This window comes from Furipterus horrens, unplaced genomic scaffold, assembly GCF_987537825.1.
Source record: "Furipterus horrens unplaced genomic scaffold, mFurHor1.1.pri manual_scaffold_5, whole genome shotgun sequence".
Classification (NCBI taxonomy): Eukaryota; Metazoa; Chordata; class Mammalia; order Chiroptera; family Furipteridae; genus Furipterus; species Furipterus horrens.
This window is the reverse complement of record NW_028327175.1, coordinates 76726777-76747822: the sequence shown is the minus strand read 5'-3', so window position 1 is coordinate 76747822 and position 21046 is coordinate 76726777. Positions and strand designations below refer to the sequence as shown.

Genomic DNA, 21046 nt, shown 5'->3' with positions numbered 1-21046 from the left:
GAACCTATTTCTATTTTGTTTACTTATTTTATTCTTTGGGTTCCACATATAAGTAAAATCATATGCTATTTGTCTTCCTCTTACTTTACTTAGCATAACACCCTCTAGGTCTACTCATGCTGTCATAAAAGGTAAGGTTTCATTTCTTTTTATGGCCGAGTAGTATTCCATTGTGTATATGTACCCAGAGAAATCTTTCTATGCACACAGAGATGTATAAGATGACATTCTTTCAGCATTGTTTGTAATTAGAATAAAAGAAAAAGAAATCTAAGTTTCCATTATAGGTTATACAGGTTGTGGAATATGATAAGAGATTAGATGATTATAATGAAATAAAAGAAACCAAGTAAAAAAGTTGCTAAATGATATACCCATATATTCATGTAAAAACCAAAACTATACGTTCTATTTCCTGTGGCTATATATAACATCTATATGCATTCATAGAAAAAGGTCTAGATGAACGTTAACAATTGTTACTTCTAGGGCAGATATTGACATTGAAGGTCATTGTCAAAAAGACTTGTCTTTGATGTCTTTACAAGTAAGATGTCATATACTAATTTGTAATTTGAATTTTAAAGAAAGAGGAGCATGCAAAGACTGATACACTTTAAGAAAAAATACACACACAAATTATCCTTTGTACTCCTTTCCCTCTCCCTTTCTTGATGGCAAACACACAGGTAAGGGTCTGGAAAATTACCTACAAAACAAGACTGTATCTAAATAAAACAGTATCTCCAATAAAAACAATATATTCAACTTCTGTATTCTCATTTGAAAGAGAAAAAATTCAGTTTAAGATTTATAGAAGCAATACAATCTCAGTTTAGAGTTCTTATTCGGTTTCAGTCATCTTTATAATCTTCACATGGGTACATGCTTATATACTGGAATTTTGCCACATCTTTAGACTACAGTATTTGGGACAGAGGGAATTACAGTTTCTCAAGTTAGAACTTGTCAATAACATTTTGGTCGGTGGCTCCAAGTTTAGACACTTCTAAAAGAAAAACAACAGTACAAAACCAGATTGGCATATTTCTTTAGCAGTTTACTAATTCTACCTTATACATTAAACCAAAACACTTAATACTGAAAACAACTTGTAAGGACTGTTCCTTCTGGAGAGGTTTCTGTAAACATTATCCTAATGAGAATATTGGCATTCAAATACAACCAGGTGAATTTTATGAATGATGCTAATTTTGAGTATATAAACTAAAAATTCTTTTCAGAGCACTGTACTTTTAAGAATTGCTTATTTTTAATTCATGTATTGCTGAAGTTTAGCAATTGGAAAAGAAAATGATGAGACAAGAGGAACTGCTAGAGCTATCTTGTTTCACAATGGTGATGAGAGGAAAGTATACTCAGCATTCTCTTGCTAAATAAGGTCATAAGGAAGAAAAACCTTTGAAGGATATCCTCAGTGAATTTGGAATTTCCTTCATCTATCCTACATATCTGTTCGTCTCCTATAGCAATTTGCCTCTCACATTACTGATTTAGAAAGACTACAATGCTTGTTAGTTGTTTGTTCATTAGATTACACATAATGAATGAAATATGGCACTTGTCTTCCTCTTACTGGCTTATTTCACTTAGCATAATGTTCTCCAGACCCATGCATGCTCTTGCAAAGGGTTAAAATTTTTCTTTATGGCCAAGCAGAGTACTATTCCATTGTGTAAGTGTCCCATTGTTGTTTTATCTACTCATCTACTGACGGGCACTTGGGCTGTTTCCACATCTTGGTGATTGTAAATAACACTGCAATGAATATAGGGGTGCGTATGTTCTTTCAAACTCGTGTTTTGGATTTCTTTGGATAATTCCCAGAAGTGGAACTGGTGAGTCATACGGCAGTTCCATTTATATTTTGAGGTATTTCCATACAGCTTCCCACAGTGGCTGCACCAATCTGCATTTCCACCAATAGTGCCAAAGGGTTCCCCTTTCTCCAGAGACAGAGCAGGCTGACATCTCTGGGGGTGGGGGTGTGCTGGGTGGAAGGATCAAGCAAAAAGGAAAAACGACTCAGGGACATGGACAACAGTGTGGTGATTGTAGAGGGGGGAAGGGGTATAAGGGGAATAAATGGTAATGGAAAAAAAAACAATAAAAAATAAAATTAAAAAAAAAAAGGCAACAATGGGAACAGCACTAGGGCAGTGTTAGAAAATCTAAAGCTGACCATAGCAGCTTCCTCTTCTGCGTTACAAGAGGGCTGCACTGATGTCTGACACACTTCCCAGCTCTAACGGTCAATGATCCATGTGTTCAGCAAAGGCCACCAAGAAAGGAAACACCTTCTTACTTGCTATCACAAAGGTGCTTTTTAAACTATATTACTATCTGTTTCATCTTCAACATACTTAATCAATATTTTACATGAAATGTAGGGGACCGCTCCTTGTGATTTTGGGAATTGTAGCCCAAGCTGCGAGCCAGGCCCCACAGGAGAGGCCTTTAAGTCTCAATGGAAAACCAGAAGGCTGAGAGGCAGGCAGGACTGAACGCCACTCAGAGTTCCCATGGGAATTGGATTTAAAGAATGCATGTTATGCTTTAGAGCTTGCTCTGCTTTTCTTATTGCTTAGTTAACTATAAACAATCTGTAGCTAAAAATGTATGAAGCCTTGCACCTGATGTCAGCACGGCGTCGGGACAGACTGGTCACTGTGTTCTCTATATTGATATCTGTAATTAGTAACTATCAACTGCAACCCAAGCATCTGAAAGCTTATTGATGATTCATAAGTCTTGATCTTGTACCTCCCAAATCCCCTCCTCAATAAAAGGCATGGGAGATGGAAGTTCTGTGCTCTTCTCCTCTAGAGATATTAGTGCCTCCCATCCCTCCAGACAAAATACAGTGTCCTGGATAAATTTGTTCTGTCAGTCATGATCCTGAAACCTCTGCTGGAGGGGGAGTTTCTGACCTAACCAGGGCGCTGTAGTCAGGACAGCCTTAATGAAACATCCAGCATCTGTTATATGCAACAAATATTCAAAAAATATGAGATTGTGATGACAATGAAAAAAAAGTCATACATAAATAACTGATGTGAAGAGATTCAGAAAATAAATCATGTGAGTAGATTCTTTAAGTCTTTAAAACAAAAGGCTGGTATAATTTTATTTCAAGAAAATATTTTTCTTTTAAGCACTACTAGTCAGTAGTGCTAGCACTTATTTTCTTTTACAATAAAACTTTAAAACCAAATATGAGTTAAACTGAACCCATTTAATATAAGTCTTTGATTTATAAAAGTCACTTAAATTTATTTTTATAACAAAGCACTCTTTATATAATTTAAAACACACATGCTTTGATTGAAGAGTGATTGTAAATGAATCCAGTTTTCTTCCACCTGTGATGACAACTTTGTCATTTCTTCTAGAAGTTTTGGCTCTGAAGGAAGCATTTTAAGGTGTAACTGAAAAAAAAAAAAAGAAAAGATAAACATTTATGAAAATTAAAATTTTGTTTATTTTGGATTCAACCTTTTTACCAAGGAACGTCAGAAGACACCATTATGAATATTTTTTTCTTAAATGCAGTTTATTACCACCTCCCATTTCCCTCTCCTCTTCAGACTTTACTTATTATGAATTCCTTTGTAAGGCTACTCCCTTAGCAGAACGGAAGTGGTCATCAGTCTCTTCCTGAAACAGATCCAGAAACAAGAACAGTTCTAACATCAAGTCCCAGTTTCTGTGCTTCTTTGAAGTTTCTTTTTTCATTGTAGCCCCCTGGTAATAAATGCCAGATGGGCTCTTTGCTTTATTTTTAAGGATTTAAGTAACTTTATATTCAGAAACTAAACTTGGTACATTTGAGAAAGAATATAGAAACAATTAGTGGTATTTCTATTTTTTCATCTCACATGCTACCGTCTAAATATTTACATTTTAAACCATTTTAAATAATCAGCCCTGGCTGCTGTGGCTCAGCTGGTTGGAGCATTGCCCCGTAAACTGAAGGGTCGTGGATCTGATTCCCAAGTCAGGGCTCATCACCCAGTCAGGTGGGTTCAGTCCCTGGTTGGAGAACATACAAGAGGCAATGGATCAATGTTTCTCTCTCACATCCATGTTTCTCTCCTTCTCTCTCCCTTCCTTCCCCTCTCTCTAAAATCAATAAGCATGTCCTTGGGTGAGGAGAAAGAAAATCACATCAAGTGAAAAGATTTTATATATTAATGATAGATGAATCATATCTGCTATCATTGAAAATCAGCATTATGTACTTTCTTCAATATATTATACTAATGAAATAAGCATGAGTTCTCCATTATATTAGTTATAAAAGCAACTGTTATTGCCAAATCACTTGAAACTCCTTCAACCAAGACAGAAGTAAATAGTTTAATTTCAGCAGTAGGAAAAACAAAATATATAAAACCTGAGTTTCTCTTCATGATCACAGAAAAACAGCCAAAATACAAAATATAACTACTTAAAAAATTAATAGCTTAGTATATGGAATCACATAGATGAGACAGAAAAATCTGAGTTTAGTCAAAATTGTGCTGAGCAAAGAAAAAAAAGACACAAAGTTGCACAGTCTAGCTGTCCAATACGGTAGTCACTAGGCAGCTGACTATTTAAATTTAATTACATTTCTATAAAATAAAAAATTCAGTTTCTCAGTCACAGTAGCCACATGAGACAAATGGTTACCATGTTGGACAGTACAGATACAGAATTTTTCCATCTTTGCAGAAAGTGCTATCAGACATTCCTCTAAAGCAGTAGTTCTCAACTTGTGGGTCGCGACCCCTTTGGGGGTTGAATGATCCTTTCACAGGGGTCGCCTAAGACCATCGGAAAACACATATATAATTACATATTGTTTTTGTGATTAATCATTATGCTTTAGTTATGGTTGGGGGTCACCACAACATGAGGCACTGTATTAAAGGGTCGTGGCATTAGGAAGGTTGAGAACCACTGCTCTAGAGGAAGGCAGACTGGGAGGTATTGTCTTACGTTAGACTTACCTTTAGAAACAATGCTAGGTATGCCTGGGCTAACTCAAAATCACGCTTTCTGTCCAACATCATTCCAATCATTTTTAAGAAACTTTGCATAACTTCTACAGACCCGCCACAGTCAGGAGACAAGCTTCGCAGCTCTGTTTCAATTCCTGATGGGCCTAATTCTTTCAGAAGGTTAAGAGCAGCTTCATCTGTATTAAGTTTTAAAAATAATCCAGTTATTAGCTACAATCAGTTCAGTTAGGAAACTACAGTCTTCATTTCATACCCCAAGCAACACATATATAAATTGCACAAAAAATTCTTTCTGTGGGTTTTTTCTGTTAAGTGGAATAACCCCCAAATAAAATAAAGTCAATGCAAATGATGAAAGTAATACAATAAAAAGTATTAAAAGCACTAAACTTTCACATTTTCAGTAATTTAAGGTTTTTCCAGCTGTTAAAGAAAATATAATTAATGACTAGCAAAAGACACTTTAAGATGATCACAAATAAATCAGAACAAATCTAAATATATGAAGGCTATAAAATGTACACAGTGAATTATCAATAGTTACAAATGGAAACAGAATGAGGTCGGGGAATTTATTTAGCTTTCTTTTTTAATGTTAAAAAATTATAAAAGTACCACATCCTCATTAAGAAACATTAACAGTACAGAAATATATGAGGGGAAAGATCCCTACCTTACTTCTTACCCATCCCAAATCTACTTTTCTAGAAGTAAAATACTCATTTCATATGCATCCTACGAATACATATTCTATGCACTTACAACTATTTTAATGTGAGGCATATGATGCTACAATGTCAATGAGTATGCCTTCAGCTTTTCAAGAAGAAACACTATCAATGACAACAGTCTAAAAAATCTGATTTTCTGTCCTTCAGTATATACTAAACATTAGTGCTTTCTTCCTTCTTTGCCCTCCAGCCCCCTATAAATAAAACAAGTTACTTCTTTATGATCCTGCTATTATTAAGTCATCTACAATGGCCCATCAGTACCGTTCTTTGACTTTGCCAATGTGGACTTGAGTGATTTGGATACAAAAACAAAAGCATTTGGATCAGAAAACAAGGATAAATCAAACAACAGAATGATTGTGATTTTGTTAATTGCTTACAGCTCTTATTGTTTATCATTATTAGCTACAGACTGTAGCTTTCAAAATTTAAATATATTAACAAACTCAATAAATTTAAAAATTATCTTTTTATGAGATAATTTGTGAATATCTGAAATCACCGAAAACAAGTCTCTGCTATATTCCCAAATGTACTGTAAACTGTTTTTGTAGATAAAAACAAAAATCAAACATTTGATAATAAAAACAAAAGCAAAAAAACAAGATAAAAAATCTAATTTTCTGTACAGAAAGTATAAATGATTTTCAGAAGATTATTCTAATATCACTATCATCTGAGTCTAGTATCACTCATTTAATATAGCAAAAATGAATATAACAAAAAGCTGAAATTACTTCAGAGTAAAACCAAAGCTTCAATCTTTTTAGTTTTTACTATCTTCTTTCAGCTACTAAGAAATACATTAAGGAGAGGTAAGATGGCGGAGGAGTGAGGAGAGGTTGCGGTTTTAGGCTCCGGAGACCCGTCTGCAGTTTGGTCTAATTGCAGACAGAACATCTCAGTGAGCAGCTGGACATTGGCGGGAGTTGAGCCAAGGCACTGCTGGATTAGAGAAAATCCATCTGGAAACAACCTGTTTAGTGAGGATAGCGGAGAAAAAGGGGACGAAACGGGATTCCTGACTGGGGCGGCTGCCCCAGCTGTGGCGGGAAGCACACAAAGGATTTTTGGTGACCACAGGCTGCCCCAGAGAGGAGTCAGGCGGAGAGCGGATCTCTGCCCGCTGGCAGAGAGGGGACTCGACCAAGTGGCATTGGCGCTGAAGGACAGGAGACAGCGTGCTGACGGGCAAGTGAGAACATAATTCTCCTTTATATTTTTCTCTAGTGGACGGTGGAGAGGGGAGGAAAGTTTGGGTGTGGTAGGCCGTTCTGGAGGAGCCCAGGCGCAGGGGCGCGCTAATCCACTCCTCAACCCTACCATTGGGTCGCGGGGGCGCACATAGGGAAGTGCTCTCATTCACTGGCCCAGGTGCGCGGGGCCGTGAGTCCAGGCGTCCCTCGGACACTCCCCAACGGACATAAGATCAGTGCCCCAACGGGCACAGGGAGGGCCCACTGAACACGCAGAGGACTGTGCACAGACACCCCTAGACAGCTCCCGTGGGCGCAGGGCCCCAGGCCGGAAAGCAGACCACTAGCGCAGGCTCTGTTTGTGCCCACCCAGACGGGTGAGGGAACGGGGCGGCTGCAGCACGGGAACAGCGGGAGGCGGCGACCCACGGACGCTCGATTCCACTGAGCACAAGTGTCCCTGGCCCTGCCCTAAGAGGCGAGAGACCAACTCCTGGAGCTCGGCTCAGCGGGACTGAGGGCACGGGGCAGCCCGCGAGCGCGAAAGCACCTCAGCCCGGGGTCAGTGGGAGCTCTCGGGCCGCCTGCGCGGGCAGGGTCACCTCGGCGCGAACGGGGAACCGCCGCGGCCCAGCGAAAGCAGGAGCCAATCCCGGGGAAAGCGCTCGGGCCGCCCGCGCGGGCAGGGACACCTCGGCGCGAACGGGGAACCACCGCGGCCCGGCAGCAGTGGGCTCCAACCGCGGGGCAAACTCTCGGGCCGCCCGAGCGCGCAGGGGCTTGCGCGCAAGGGCACCTCAACTGGCTACAGCGGGCAGCAAGGTAGCGCGCCGTGCCGGCAACCGCGGGCGCGCACCATAGCGGCAACCGGGTGCGCACACCAGTCTGGCAAAAGAACAAGAACCTCTGACCTGCCACACTAGACCAGCTGCGGACCCAGAAAAAGAAGGCAACACACCAAGGCTAAAACGGAGTAAAAACATCGTTTTTTTTTTTTTTTCCAAATTTTTTCTCCCAAATTTTTTCTCCCTTGTTCTTTCTTTCTTCTTAATAATTTCTTTTCTTTCCTTCTTTCTTTATTCTTTTTCTGGGGTTTTTGTGGGGGGGTTTTGGGGGGTATATATATATATATATATATATATATATATTTTTTTTTTTTTTTGGTTCAATTTTTTTTTCTCTCTTTTTTCTTTCTTTCTTCTGTATTCTTTCTTTTCTATCTTTCTTTGTTCCTTTCTTGCTTACCTTTTGGGGTTTTTTGGGGGGGTTGTGGTAAATTTTTTATTTTCTTCGCTTTCTCTCTTTCTTCTTTTCTTTCTTCTATTTTCTTGGGGATTTTTTGGGGGGGTGTTTTTCCTCCACCTCTTCCAATAATAACAAACTTTATCTCTAACGTGTTGCATATAACCTCTCCTTCTCATCCTTTCTCTTTAATAGTGGTTTATTCGTTTGTGTGTCTAGCTTAGCCCCCCTATCACTTTAAATAAAACAATATAATTACTATATAAACCCAAATACAATACAATCCCACTTTCTTACTATACTATGTATTTTTCTATCCTTTTCTTCTATTTTTCTTAACATACAATGTAAATATTACTAACTGGCTTGCACAGTCTCAACTATTATTAATCTATCAACCCCTCTATCAAAAATTATATTTTTCCTCCCCAAAAACAACTCGTATCTATTCTTCTTATAGTATAAAAGCTCAAATCTCTTTACATTTATATTAATACGGGCTAGTTGGCTAACGATAGCAGGATAGAGTGGGGGATACTTTCTGAGGGTGTGGGTCTCCTGCCTGGGCTGTGTGTTTATGTCTTTAACAGGATATCCACAAAAGAACTCAAGACAAAGCAGATAGAGTGACTCTCAACCAAGTAGCCAGAAGGAAGATCCTATCAAAGAACATCTGAAATATAACCGAACAGCATAAACAAACGACATAAAGGGTAACTCAAGACCATCAGGCTCAGGATATCAAAGAGACTGCACCACTGAAACTCCCAGACCTTCGATAAAGAATATTACACCACAAAGGAGGGAAGTCAAAGCAGACTACCCCCCCAATAAATAAATAAATAAATAAATAAATAAATAAAAAAAAACAAAAAGAATCCAACATGGTAAGACGCAAAAATAACCCCTCAATGAAAAGAAAAGAGGAATCCTCAGAAAGAGAGATAGACGAAATAGACATAGCCCAAATGTCAGACATGGAATTCAAAACAATGGTGGTAAAGAAGCTCAATATACTTGACATCCTTAAAATCAACTATGACAACCTTCAAGGAAGTTACCAGCAGCTCCAAGAAAATTACAGGGAACTTGCAGAGAACTACACCAGCATAAAAAAAGACATAGAAATTGTTAACAAGAACCAGGAAGAACTTAAGAATACAATCTCTGAACTGAAAAACACAGTAGAATCAGTCAAAAGCAGACTAAACGAAGCAGAAGATCGGATTAGTGAGTTAGAAGATAATGTAGAGAAAAACTCCCAGACAATACAGCAAAATGAAAAACGATTGAAAAAATATGAACAAGATGTAAGGGAATTACAGGATAGCATTAGGAAAAATAATTTAAGGATCATCGGAATACGAGAGGAAGAAGAAAAGGAACATGGAATTGAAAATCTGATAGGAGAAATAGTGACAGAAAATTTTCCGAACCTGATGAGAGGAAAAGCTATGCAAGTCCAAGAAGCACCGAGAGTTCCAATCAAGAGGAACCCCCAAAAACCCACTCCAAGGCACATCATAGTTAAAATGGCAACATTCCAAGACAAAGAGAGAATCCTAAAAGCAGCAAGAGAAAAGCAGCAAATAACATACAAGGGAGCTCCGATAAGGCTATCAACTGATTTCTCAACAGAAACATTACAAGCCAGAAGGGAATGGTCAAAAATATTTCAAGCAATGAAAAACAAAGGCCTACAACCAAGAATACTCTACCCAGCAAGGCTCTCATTCAAAATAGAAGGTGAAATAAAGAGTTTCTCAGACAAAGGAAGACTAAAAGAATACATCTCCACCAAACCAGCATTGCAAGAGATGCTAAAGGGACTGTTCTAAGAAAAAAGAAGGAAAAAACAAGAGAGGAGAGGAACAGAGGTACAAAGGGAAATGAATAAATACACGTCAATAATAACCTTAAATGTAAATGGATTAAATGCTCCAATTAAAAGACATAGGGTAACGGAATGGATAAGAAAACAGGACCCACATATTTGCTGTCTACAAGAAACACACCTCAAAACAAAAGATTTACACAGACTGAAAGTAAAGGGATATAAAAAAATATTCCAAGCAAACGGACCGGAAAAAAAAGCCGGGGTAGCAGTTCTCATATCAGACAAAATGGATTTCAAAGCAAGGACAATAAAAAGAGACAAAGAAGGACATTTCATAATACTTAAAGGAACAATCCATCAAGAAGATATGACTTTGATAAACATATATGCACCCAACATAGGAGCACCCAAATACATAAAGCAAATACTAGAAGACCACAAAAAGGATATCAACAACAACACACTCATAGTAGGGGACTTCAACACTCCATTATCAACAATAGACAGATCATCAAAGCAAAGAAACACCAAGGATATACAGGCATTGAACAACACACTAAACCACATGGATCTAACTGATATATATAGAACTTTTCACCCCAAAGAAGCAAAATATACATTCTTTTCAAGTGCACATGGGACATTTTCAAAGATAGACCACATGATAGGTCACAAAACAAGCCTCAACAAATTCAAGAAAATTGAAATCATATCAAGCATCTTTTCAGATCACAATGCCTTGAAACTAGAAATCAACCTCAGAGGAAAAAATCAAAGACACCCAAACTCATGGAGATTGAATAACATGCTATTAAATAATGAATGGGTTAACAATGACATCAAAGAAGCAATCAAGAAATTTCTAGAAACTAATGATAATGAGCACACAACAACCCAAAACCTGTGGGACACAGCAAAAGCAGTCCTGAGAGGGAAGTTTATAGCAATACAGGCATATCTGAAAAGGCTAGAAGAATCTCAAATAAAAAACCTAACCACAATGCTACAAGAACTAGAACAACAACAACAAACAAAGCCTAGGGCAAGAAGAAGGAATGAAATCATCAAGATCAGAGCAGAACTAAATGACATAGAGACTAAACAAACAATCCAAAAGATCAACGAAACTAGGAGCTGGTTCTTCGAAAAAATCAACAAAATCGACAAGCCTCTAGCCAGTCTAATCAAGAAAAAAAGAGAGAAGACACAAATAAACAAAATCAGAAATGAAAGAGGAGAAATCACGACTGATACCTCAGAAATACAAATGATAGTTAGAAATTACTTCAGACAACTGTATGACAAGAAATTTGACAATCTAGAAGAAATGGACAAATTTCTAGAAACATACAACCTTCCAAAACTGAATCAAGAAGAAGTGAAAAGTCTCAACAGACCAATAACAAAGAAGGAAATTGAAACAGTAATCCAAAATCTCCCGGCACACAAAAGCCCTGGACCGGATGGCTTCACAGGCGAATTCTACAAAACATTTAGGGAAGAACTAACTCCTATCCTCCTCAAACTGTTCCAAAAAATCCAAGAAGAAGGGAAAATCCCAAACTCTTTCTATGAAGCCAGTATTATCCTAATCCCCAAACCAGGTCAAGACACAACAAAGAAAGAAAACTACAGGCCAATATCACTGATGAACATCGATGCTAAAATCCTCAATAAAATATTGGCAAACAGGATCCAGCAACACATCAAAAAGATCATACATCATGATCAAGTGGGCTTCATTCCAGGGATGCAAGGATGGTTTAATATTCGCAAATCAATAAATATAATACATCACCTAAACAGAATGAAAGACAAAAATCACATGATCATATCAATAGATGCAGAAAAAGCATTTGATAAAGTTCAACACCCATTTATGATGAAAACACTCAGCAAAATGGGAATAAAGGGAGCATATCTTAACATAATTAAGGCTATATATGAGAAGCCTGAGGTCAACATCATACTCAATGGACAAAAACTGAAAGCATTCCCCCTGAACTCAGGAACGAGACAAGGTTGTCCACTCTCTCCACTCCTTTTCAACATAGTGTTGGAAGTCCTAGCCACAGCAATCAGACAAGAAAAAGAAATAAAAGGAATCCAAATTGGGAAAGAGGAAGTGAAACTTTCATTATATGCAGATGATATGATAGTATACCTAGAAAATCCTATAAACTCCACTAAAAGATTACTCAATATAATAAGTGAATTTGGCAAAATCGCAGGGTACAAAATAAATATACAGAAATCTAAGGCATTTCTGTACACCAACAATAAAATAGCAGAGACAGAGACAAAAAAGAAAATACCATTTACTACAGCAACAAGAAAAATAAAGTACCTAGGAGTAAACTTAACCAAAGAGATAAAAGACCTGTACTCTGAAAATTACATAACATTGAAGAAAGAAATTAAAGAAGAAACAAATAAATGGAAGCAAATACCATGTTCTTGGATGGGAAGAATCAACATCATCAAAATGGCCATACTACCCAAAGCAATTTACAGATTCAATGCAATCCCTATTAAAATACCAATGACATATTTCACAGACCTAGAACAAATACTCCATAAATTCATATGGAACCAAAAAAGACCCCGAATAGCAAAAGCAATCTTGAGACAGAAGAACACAGCAGGAGGAATCACAACACCAGATATCAAACAATACTACAAAGCCACTGTAATCAAAACAGTATGGTACTGGCATAAGAACAGACATATAGATCAGTGGAACAGAATAGAGAGTCCAGAAATAAACCCAGGCCTCTATGGTCAACTAATCTTTGATAAAGGAGGAAGGAACATAAAATGGAGTGAGAAGAGCCTCTTTAACAAATGGTGCTGGGAGAACTGGATAGGGACCTGCAAAAAAATGAAACTAGACCACCAACTTACACCACACACGAGAATAAACTCAATATGGATCAAAGACATAAATGTAAGCCGTGACACCATAAAAGTCCTAGAGGAAAACATAGGCAAGAAAATATCAGATATCTCACGTAACAATCTCTTCACAGATACATCTCCTAAAGCAAGAGAAATAAAGGAAAAAATAAATAAATGGGATTACATCAAACTGAAGAGTTTCTGCTCAGCAAAAGAAAACATCAGCAAAATGAAAAGGAAACCAACCATATGGGAAAACATATTTGCCAATGACATCACAGACAGGGGACTGATTTCCAAAATATATAAAGAGCTGATACGACTCAACATCAAGAAAACAAACAACCCAACTAAAAAATGGGCAAGGGACCTGAACAAACACTTCTCCGAAGAGGACATACAGAAGGTCCATAGACACATGAAAAAATGCTCAACATCATTAGCCATCAGGGAGATGCAAATAAAAACCACAATGAGATACCACTTCACACCAGTCAGAATGGCCATCATCAACAAATCAACAAGCAACAAGTGCTGGCGAGGATGTGGAGAAACGGGAACCCTACTGCACTGTTGGTGGGAATGCAGACTGGTGCAGCCACTATGGAGAACAGTATGGAATTACCTCAAAAGATTAAAAATGGAACTGCCTTTTGAACCAGCGACTCCACTACTAGGATTATACCCGAAGAATCTTGAAACACCAATTCAAAAGAACTTATGCACTCCTATGTTCATAGCAGCACTGTTTACAATAGCTAAGTGCTGGAAACAACCTAAGTGCCCATCTGTAGATGAGTGGATCAAAAAACTGTGGTACATTTACACAATGGAATACTATGTAGCAGAAAGAAAGAAGGAACTCCTACCATTTGCAACAACATGGATGGAACTAGAGAGAATTATGCTTAGTGAAATAAGCCAGGCAAAGAAAGAAAAATACCATATGATATCACCTAATACAGGAAACTAAAGAACAACACAAACAAAGGAACTAAATAGAACGAAGAGCAGAATAGCAGTCAATAGGGGGGAGGGGAGAGGGAGAGAAGGGGGATAAGTAAGGGAAGGGTTTAATTAAAGAGTCTGTATAAAAGACTCATGGACATAGACAACGGGGAGGGATATGATTGCGGGAGGGGGGGGGCTGGGTGGGGGAGAGAAATTGGGGGAAAAGGGGACAACTGTAATTGAAAAACCAAAATAAAAAAAAAAAAAGAAATACATTAATATTTTATTAAATTTCTCTTCATATAAAGTAAAATAAGCTAAAGATATTTGGTAAAATATTTTAACTTACATTTATTATTTACCAGTCCTTCTTCAAGTTTCAAGCAGAAATCTGATTTTTGAGCCAAAATTCCAAGATTTACCACTTTAGACTTAAATAAAAATAAATACACATTATTCAAAGAGGGCAAGTATAGCCAAAAAACTGCATAGTAAAATTAAAAGCTATCATTAATTTACTCTGTGTAAAACTGAGTCTTGGTAAAAAACTACATATATATAATACAAACCCCCCCCCCAAAAAAAAAAAAAAAAAACTTAGAATGTCCCATGTTGTATTTTACCTGTTGGGGATCATTATTTTGTTCAGGTGCAGCGTATCTGGGTACAAGGCCAGGAACTGTTGGTATAAAAAATGGTGCTGATTTGGGTACTTTGGGTGGTTCCTTTGGTTTATTCTTTTTCTGATTAAGAGAAAATGAGAAAAGGAAAAAGACGAGCAAGTAAGTATCTTGCCAACAGTTTCTAATATTTAATTCCCAATCAATTTAAAAACAAAGTCCAAAAAGTAACAAAGAGGAATGAAAAATTTTCAGATTAGAGTGTTAAAATAAAATCCCATCAATCAATATCACAGATATCTTTAAAATGGGCTTCCCCAGGGCAAACCTCCAGGACCCTTGATGATAAGGCAGAAGAAAAACAACGGGGTTCAGGAGAAGCCCTAACATAAACATATCTCATTTTCCTGAAACATGAATATTTATATGAATATTTAGGTGAAGAAATAATAATCAAGCACTTTTGAGCTTAATATTAAAATACAACTTATTAACAAAATGTGCTAGAAAGCAAAATTTACATAAATGCTCAACAGTTTCTCAAATTTCTTTTCCTCAAGTAAAATTTGGAGCCAGCGGTAGGCTCTGCCATTAGAAGTAATTAGGTGAAATCTTTTTGTGAAGTATATCCCTAACTCTTCTATTTTGTTGAAACTTTTTTCCTTAGTATTTTGTGTTTTTAAGTAGCAAAGAACAGTACTGTTTGTTTATAAAATGTTTTAAGTGTTAGAAATATTCGGTCAGGAAAACCACCATTAGATTTCCCACTGACAGGATTTAGTTTTGATGACTGTATTGCTACATATCACTTTCTCAGGAGCATTTGATGAAGAGCCTTTCTGTGGTAAACTGCCTCACAAAGGAGTCTCACAATTTCATCTTACCCTATTCCTCTTCCATTCCTTAGGAGCTCTGTAACCCTAGAGATTTACCTTCTGAAAGAAACCCAGGGATATCAGTGGCCTCATGGAGGAACAGGATAAAAGGAAGTTACTACCTGAAAACAGGTACTGCTCAATTATAGTGTAAACACAGCCCTTCTTTGAGACAAAGACTGATAAGAGTCCCAGTTACCCTTCTAACTCACTGTTCTGGAGGTAGAAGGGAGACAGTCCCTAAGTTGTAAATAAAAATAAAAGGCTTTGGAAGCACTTCACAGCACTGTGGAAATTACCAATCTCCTATGAAAAACCAAAAGTAGAAAAGTTTCCCACGGAACAAATATAAAAATTCTAACTTTTTTCATTCAGTAGAAAATAAAAATATTAGACGTATAAGCATTTCTTTCGTAAAACTATTCATTCAGTTTTCTATATATGTTTTTATGCAGGACAAACCATATCTTAGCAAGGAACAGGAGTAGTCCAAAAACTTAGCTCAATTAATTGGGCATTATTCTGATGGCTCCCTTCATACTCATCTACTTATACTTTTCCATGCTTTGCTTTTAAAGATATTCCATTGAATACCCCCTTGAGCTAACAGATTAGACAACATGATGGAGATTCACAACAATGCTCCTAGATAACATACCTTTATAATGATGCCCAATCTCTCAAAAAGTGAGCAAGTAAAAAGAAACATGTTTAACTTCTGTGAAAACTTCTCTTTTCTTACCCAAGACTCACATACTTTTGGGTACTAAGTTATTATTCACAAAAATACTTACCACTTTGTCAGTTATCTACGTCAGCATTCCTTACATTTTTTTATGGCAGCCCACAATGTGACTTTGCACACACATGACCTCTAGTGAATGTGTACGTGTGTATCTAAACAAATCAAGTTTCATTAAGCAATACTTAGCATTATAAGAGGACAGCCTCTGAAATTTTCTACTCTAGTTTATTCCTTTTCATTGCTTTTGCTACTCACAAGAGGGTGATGATACTCACTTTGAAAAACACTAATTTATGTCATTATTACCCATTTTTCATGTAAAATTGTAATTTCCTTAAGTACAAAGGGACTAGGACTTTTTACACTGCTGTTGTCTCAGGACATTACCTGATACTTAGTTCTTATTAACTTACATGTTTACATCAGCAAGCTCTAAGCGCCTTCTTACAGCTGACAGAGGAGAGTGTGGAATGATAAAGGGTAACTGAAGCTTAATTTTAAAAAGACCAGTGAAAATCTTTTCATCTCCAAATAACTAGCACTAGACATTACACACTATGGTGGCAATACGTCTTTCTTGTTTTGGAAGTTAAAAAAGTAGTAATGCGTGGCTGGTGTGACTCAGTGGATTCAGTGCACCCTGTGAACCCAAAGGTCGCCAGTTTGATTTCCAATCAGGGCACACACCTGGGTTGCGGACCAGGTCCGTAGTTGGGGTAGTGTGAGAGGTAACTGATCGATTTATCCCTTGCACATCAATGTTTCTCTCCCTCTTTTCTCCCTCCCTTCCTCTAAAACTGAATAAATAAAATCTTAAAAAAAAAAGAATCTATCCTTAATGCAAAAGGGGAAAAAAAGGTAGTTTATAAGCTGAATTTAAAATATTCAATTTCTAACAGCTCTGTAGCTGCAGGCTGTACTCTTGCTATGTCCAAAGGTCTGCTGAGTGCTCTCTAAGTCTCTGCTGAGAGAGAGAGAGAATATCTTATGATAATTACACTGGATTAAACAAGATTCAACTAAATGGCATTCTCTTTATTACCTTGGGTATTAACTGCTCCCCTAAAGCCCTCAAAGTATAAGCTATCTCTACTAAAGAATATACTTCTGGCACGTGTCTTCAGGGGCAAATATTAAGTGTATTATAGTATTACCTTAATAACATCAAGATTAAGAAGGTTTTTCCACCGTGATTCAGGAAGGAGTGATAGAGTCAGCAACTGCTCATTCAGCTGTTCTGGGGAATCATATTCTATCATTTCATCACTTAGTTCTATGGTTTCTTCTGATAATTCTACATCTTAAAAGAAATTTTTCCAGGTTAAAAAAATAACACAGAATGATATTTTTATCATGTAAAAGCAACTTAATTCATTCTAAATCCATTAATACTTCATAACATGTTTACTCAATGTAGACTTATAAACTCTATTTCATTTCCTCATCTTTTCATATTAACTACAACTCCCATCACTAGACCCAAAACATTTCTCCACTGGTATACTATTACATATCTTTATCAACGCCACATCAATCATATTTTTGTAAAAATTCAAAATATTTCACTTCAGTTAAAAAATATCTTCATCGAATGCATTAAACTTTGCCTTCAGTAGCAATATCCCCCAAATTAGGTTTATGATATTACACTTATTTTACTATTTTGTGATTACCTTGGGTTTGACAAGTACCAGGAAGCATCACTACTGAAGGAACATAATCTGTGGGAAGTGGCCGTAATGAAACAACTGAATACAGAGAAATATTGGACCTGAGAAATAAAAACATAAGCCATATTTTAAATTTTATAAATACAGTTTTTTAAAAAAAACTTCAATTAATGGTAAAAATAACATCAACCTTCTAGTACTCTACCATCTTGATTTTGGCTACAGATTCTAATCACAAGTTTAAAAAAACTCTAAAATAAATAGGATTAATTTGAAAATGCCTGATTCATGTCATAGATGTCATCACAAACATTATTAATGTAGTAAAAAAAAAGTATTTATTTGAGAGATCAGTACTGGATAATAAATACTTTTATGAAGTAACAAAACCTCCATATATTTATATTGTCTTGACAACTGTCAATCTTCACTTATGGAAATAACAACTAACTGAAGGAAGGATGGACTCAGAGAGTTAAGTCAGAAAAAGAGTAAGAAAATAGGATTTCCCCTTCCTGAGAATGGTCCTCTAAGTAGCCATGTTTCTGCTACTTTGACCCTGCACTATGACCTTGGATGACTAAACAAGATGTAGCTTCCTGTCCCAAAGTGAGTTAATCAAGATTCTGTTCCCCATACATTACTAATCTGAATGGGAAATAAAAATTGGGAATATCAGGTTCTGAGTTATATTAATAGCGATACTATACACTCCTGCTGCTGAGGTCCCAGAGCTACTATTCTTCTCTTGATTGTTGAAGCCTCATAGATTCCAGGACATACTCCATTTTGCTTATTAAGGTAGCTAGAGTTTACTTCTATTTTATACTGAATTTATTTTCATATCCTAAGAATTTAATTATAAAATTTTATAATTAGAAAAAGAGGTAATTTTTGTCTCTTCCTCTATAATAGTCGTCGTCGGCAGCCGTCCGTCTCGAGAGACGATGGTGTAGCTTCTTAAGAGTCTATCTGCACCGCCGAGAATGGCTGTGCAGTCCGACTCGGGAGTGACACGGTATCTGTCTCCTCCCGTGTTGAATCGACATCTTGTGATGACGCTGGAGTGTCCTCTCCAGTGAAGCTGAAGCTACAGAGCCTGGGCAGGGTGATATGGAGGGTCTGCTGTTGCCCATGCAGCAGACCCCCCCTCTCTTCGCAGCTGAAGGGTCCAAGGGAAAGACGGAGTCAATACAGCTTGGCTTCAGGTGCGCCGAAGGAGTTGCCGGTGTTGACTACAACGTCAAACCGCCTTAGGGACTCCGGCTCCGGATTTTCTGTCGGGGTTTACTCCCTTAGCCTTTCCCCTGAAGAGGTATGCCGCAAGGCAGCGGAGGTTTTTTGGAGTCAGAGTTTTCCTTCTCTGATGTGCCCTGACTGGAAGATCGAACCAGCGACACTTAGCTCGCAGGCCGACGCTCAATCCACTGAGCCAAACCAGCCAGGACTTCCTCTATAATAACAGTTAAAATAATTAGACATCTGAACTCAGAATACAGACAAAACAATTTTCTAGGCACAGATGTGGACCATTTAGCTTGAAGTCTTACTTTTCGTCACAGTGGAGTTGGAGACTACCATACATTCACATGATTATGAAAAGCTATGCAACTAGAATGACCTTAGTAATAAGCAACTTGCCCGCACTGATCCCCCACTTTATAGATAAAGCAGTCTGAATTTGAGAAGTGACAAGCAAAGGTCAGAAAGCAGCATTGCGGTACTAGCAAAAGGGCCAGGCGCTGGCTGGGGACTCCCTTTTTCTAACATTTTAAAATTCACTTATCCTTTCTGCAAATAAAAGCTAAATATGATAACACGTAAAAATCAATTGTTTGGTTTAGAATACATACTTGAATAAAGGTTATGTTAACCATGATGTCTGACAATATCATCTTCCTTCTCCTCATTACTCCAAATAAAACTGTATGAAAAAACTTACCATAGATAAATTCCAAGGTGATCCACATGGGAAGAGGCCAGAAAGTCTCCAGTAGGGGACATAGTAACATTGAGAGGAGCTGAGTCCAACAAAAAGCTGTCTATAAGGCTATAAAAAGGATCAAGATGTTAAAGCACTTAAACTCTATGAGAGCATTTAATTCAAAAAATATATTTTTGTTAAAAGATTATGAGATGAAATGCAGAAAATTGGTTTGTTTTTTAAAAATCATCAACACCATAAAGTCATCAATAACAAAGAGCTTTGTCAACAAAGTCACTATGTGAAAATAATCTCTCTTAATGAGAACGACCCAGAATAACAAATAGACCAATTAACCAGAGAAAGTTTCAGCAGGGAGAATACAGGAGTTATTCTTTTTCTGGAATGTCATTTTAGTAGATTGACTTGGGTACAATTCTGAAGATGTCATACATTTAATATTTCTAATTTTCAGTACTTTCTCTTGTATTTTTGTTATTCCCGTGAAAATAATATAAGACTTAGGCAACAGGAGAAATTAAAATAAAAGGGCTACAAATAAGAATAAGAGAATATTAATGAAAAAACTTTAACCATTCTGTTTTTCATATATGTAACCATGCTACACACAATTCATATAGTCTGTAGAGCATAACCATCAAGCAATATATAAAAACTAGTCTCACAGCTAGTCTCACAGGTTGGAAGGTTGGGGAAGAATGGGAAGTGATTATACCCAGGTAGGAGACCAAAGAGTAGCCTTCTCAGAGAATAGAGCGCTGGAGCTGAGCCTTCCAAATGGACAAGATTTCAATGCATGATGATGGCAGAGAAAGCATATCATGGCTGCGGGAAGTATGAGGGCAAGGTGAAGGAAAACACAACTGGGTCTAGTAAGGAGTGCAGTTTGATACATAAGCTTAAGGCTACACATAAGGTCTTGAATACCAAACAGCTGAGCATATTTTAATTTTTAATCAATGAAAAGTCGCTAAAGGCTTTGAGCAGAAGTAGTGTAATCTTGACTTTTATTAAAAAAAAAATCTGCCATCAGGACGTAGAGTATATTTGAACAGGAAGAATAGTGAAATTATGGTAGTAGTCACCTAACAGGCTATAAAGATCTGAACTAGATTGGTGACAGCAGGAAGTGACGGGAGTTATTTTAATGAGCAAAGAGAAAGATCTCCTGTAAAGGGAGATTCTTAGGTTGGCTAAGGGTGTGAATACTTTGTATACTTTAAAAGAAATACATGGGCTTTAATCACAGCTGTTTTAAAAACTACATTATTCACTGAAGCCAGTACATTACCCATGGGAAGGCACA

General features: G+C 37.2%; 1 protein-coding gene across 1 annotated transcript in view; it reads right to left on the bottom strand.

The window, feature by feature from the left end:
- Positions 1 to 3237: 3237 nt before the first annotated feature.
- The window catches only part of WDR36 (WD repeat domain 36), a 51886-nt gene continuing 34077 nt past the window's right edge, over positions 3238 to 21046 (bottom strand). Inside the window, exons 17-23 of the mRNA XM_090279020.1 lie at positions 19738 to 19845; positions 17799 to 17896; positions 17280 to 17425; positions 14509 to 14628; positions 14235 to 14316; positions 5016 to 5203; positions 3238 to 3449 (exon numbers count right to left, since the gene is read on the bottom strand). Of these exons, the coding sequence (XP_090135146.1) occupies positions 3300 to 3449; positions 5016 to 5203; positions 14235 to 14316; positions 14509 to 14628; positions 17280 to 17425; positions 17799 to 17896; positions 19738 to 19845 (892 nt within the window). The 3' untranslated portion in view covers positions 3238 to 3299. The remainder of the gene's footprint in view (positions 3450 to 5015; positions 5204 to 14234; positions 14317 to 14508; positions 14629 to 17279; positions 17426 to 17798; positions 17897 to 19737; positions 19846 to 21046) is intronic.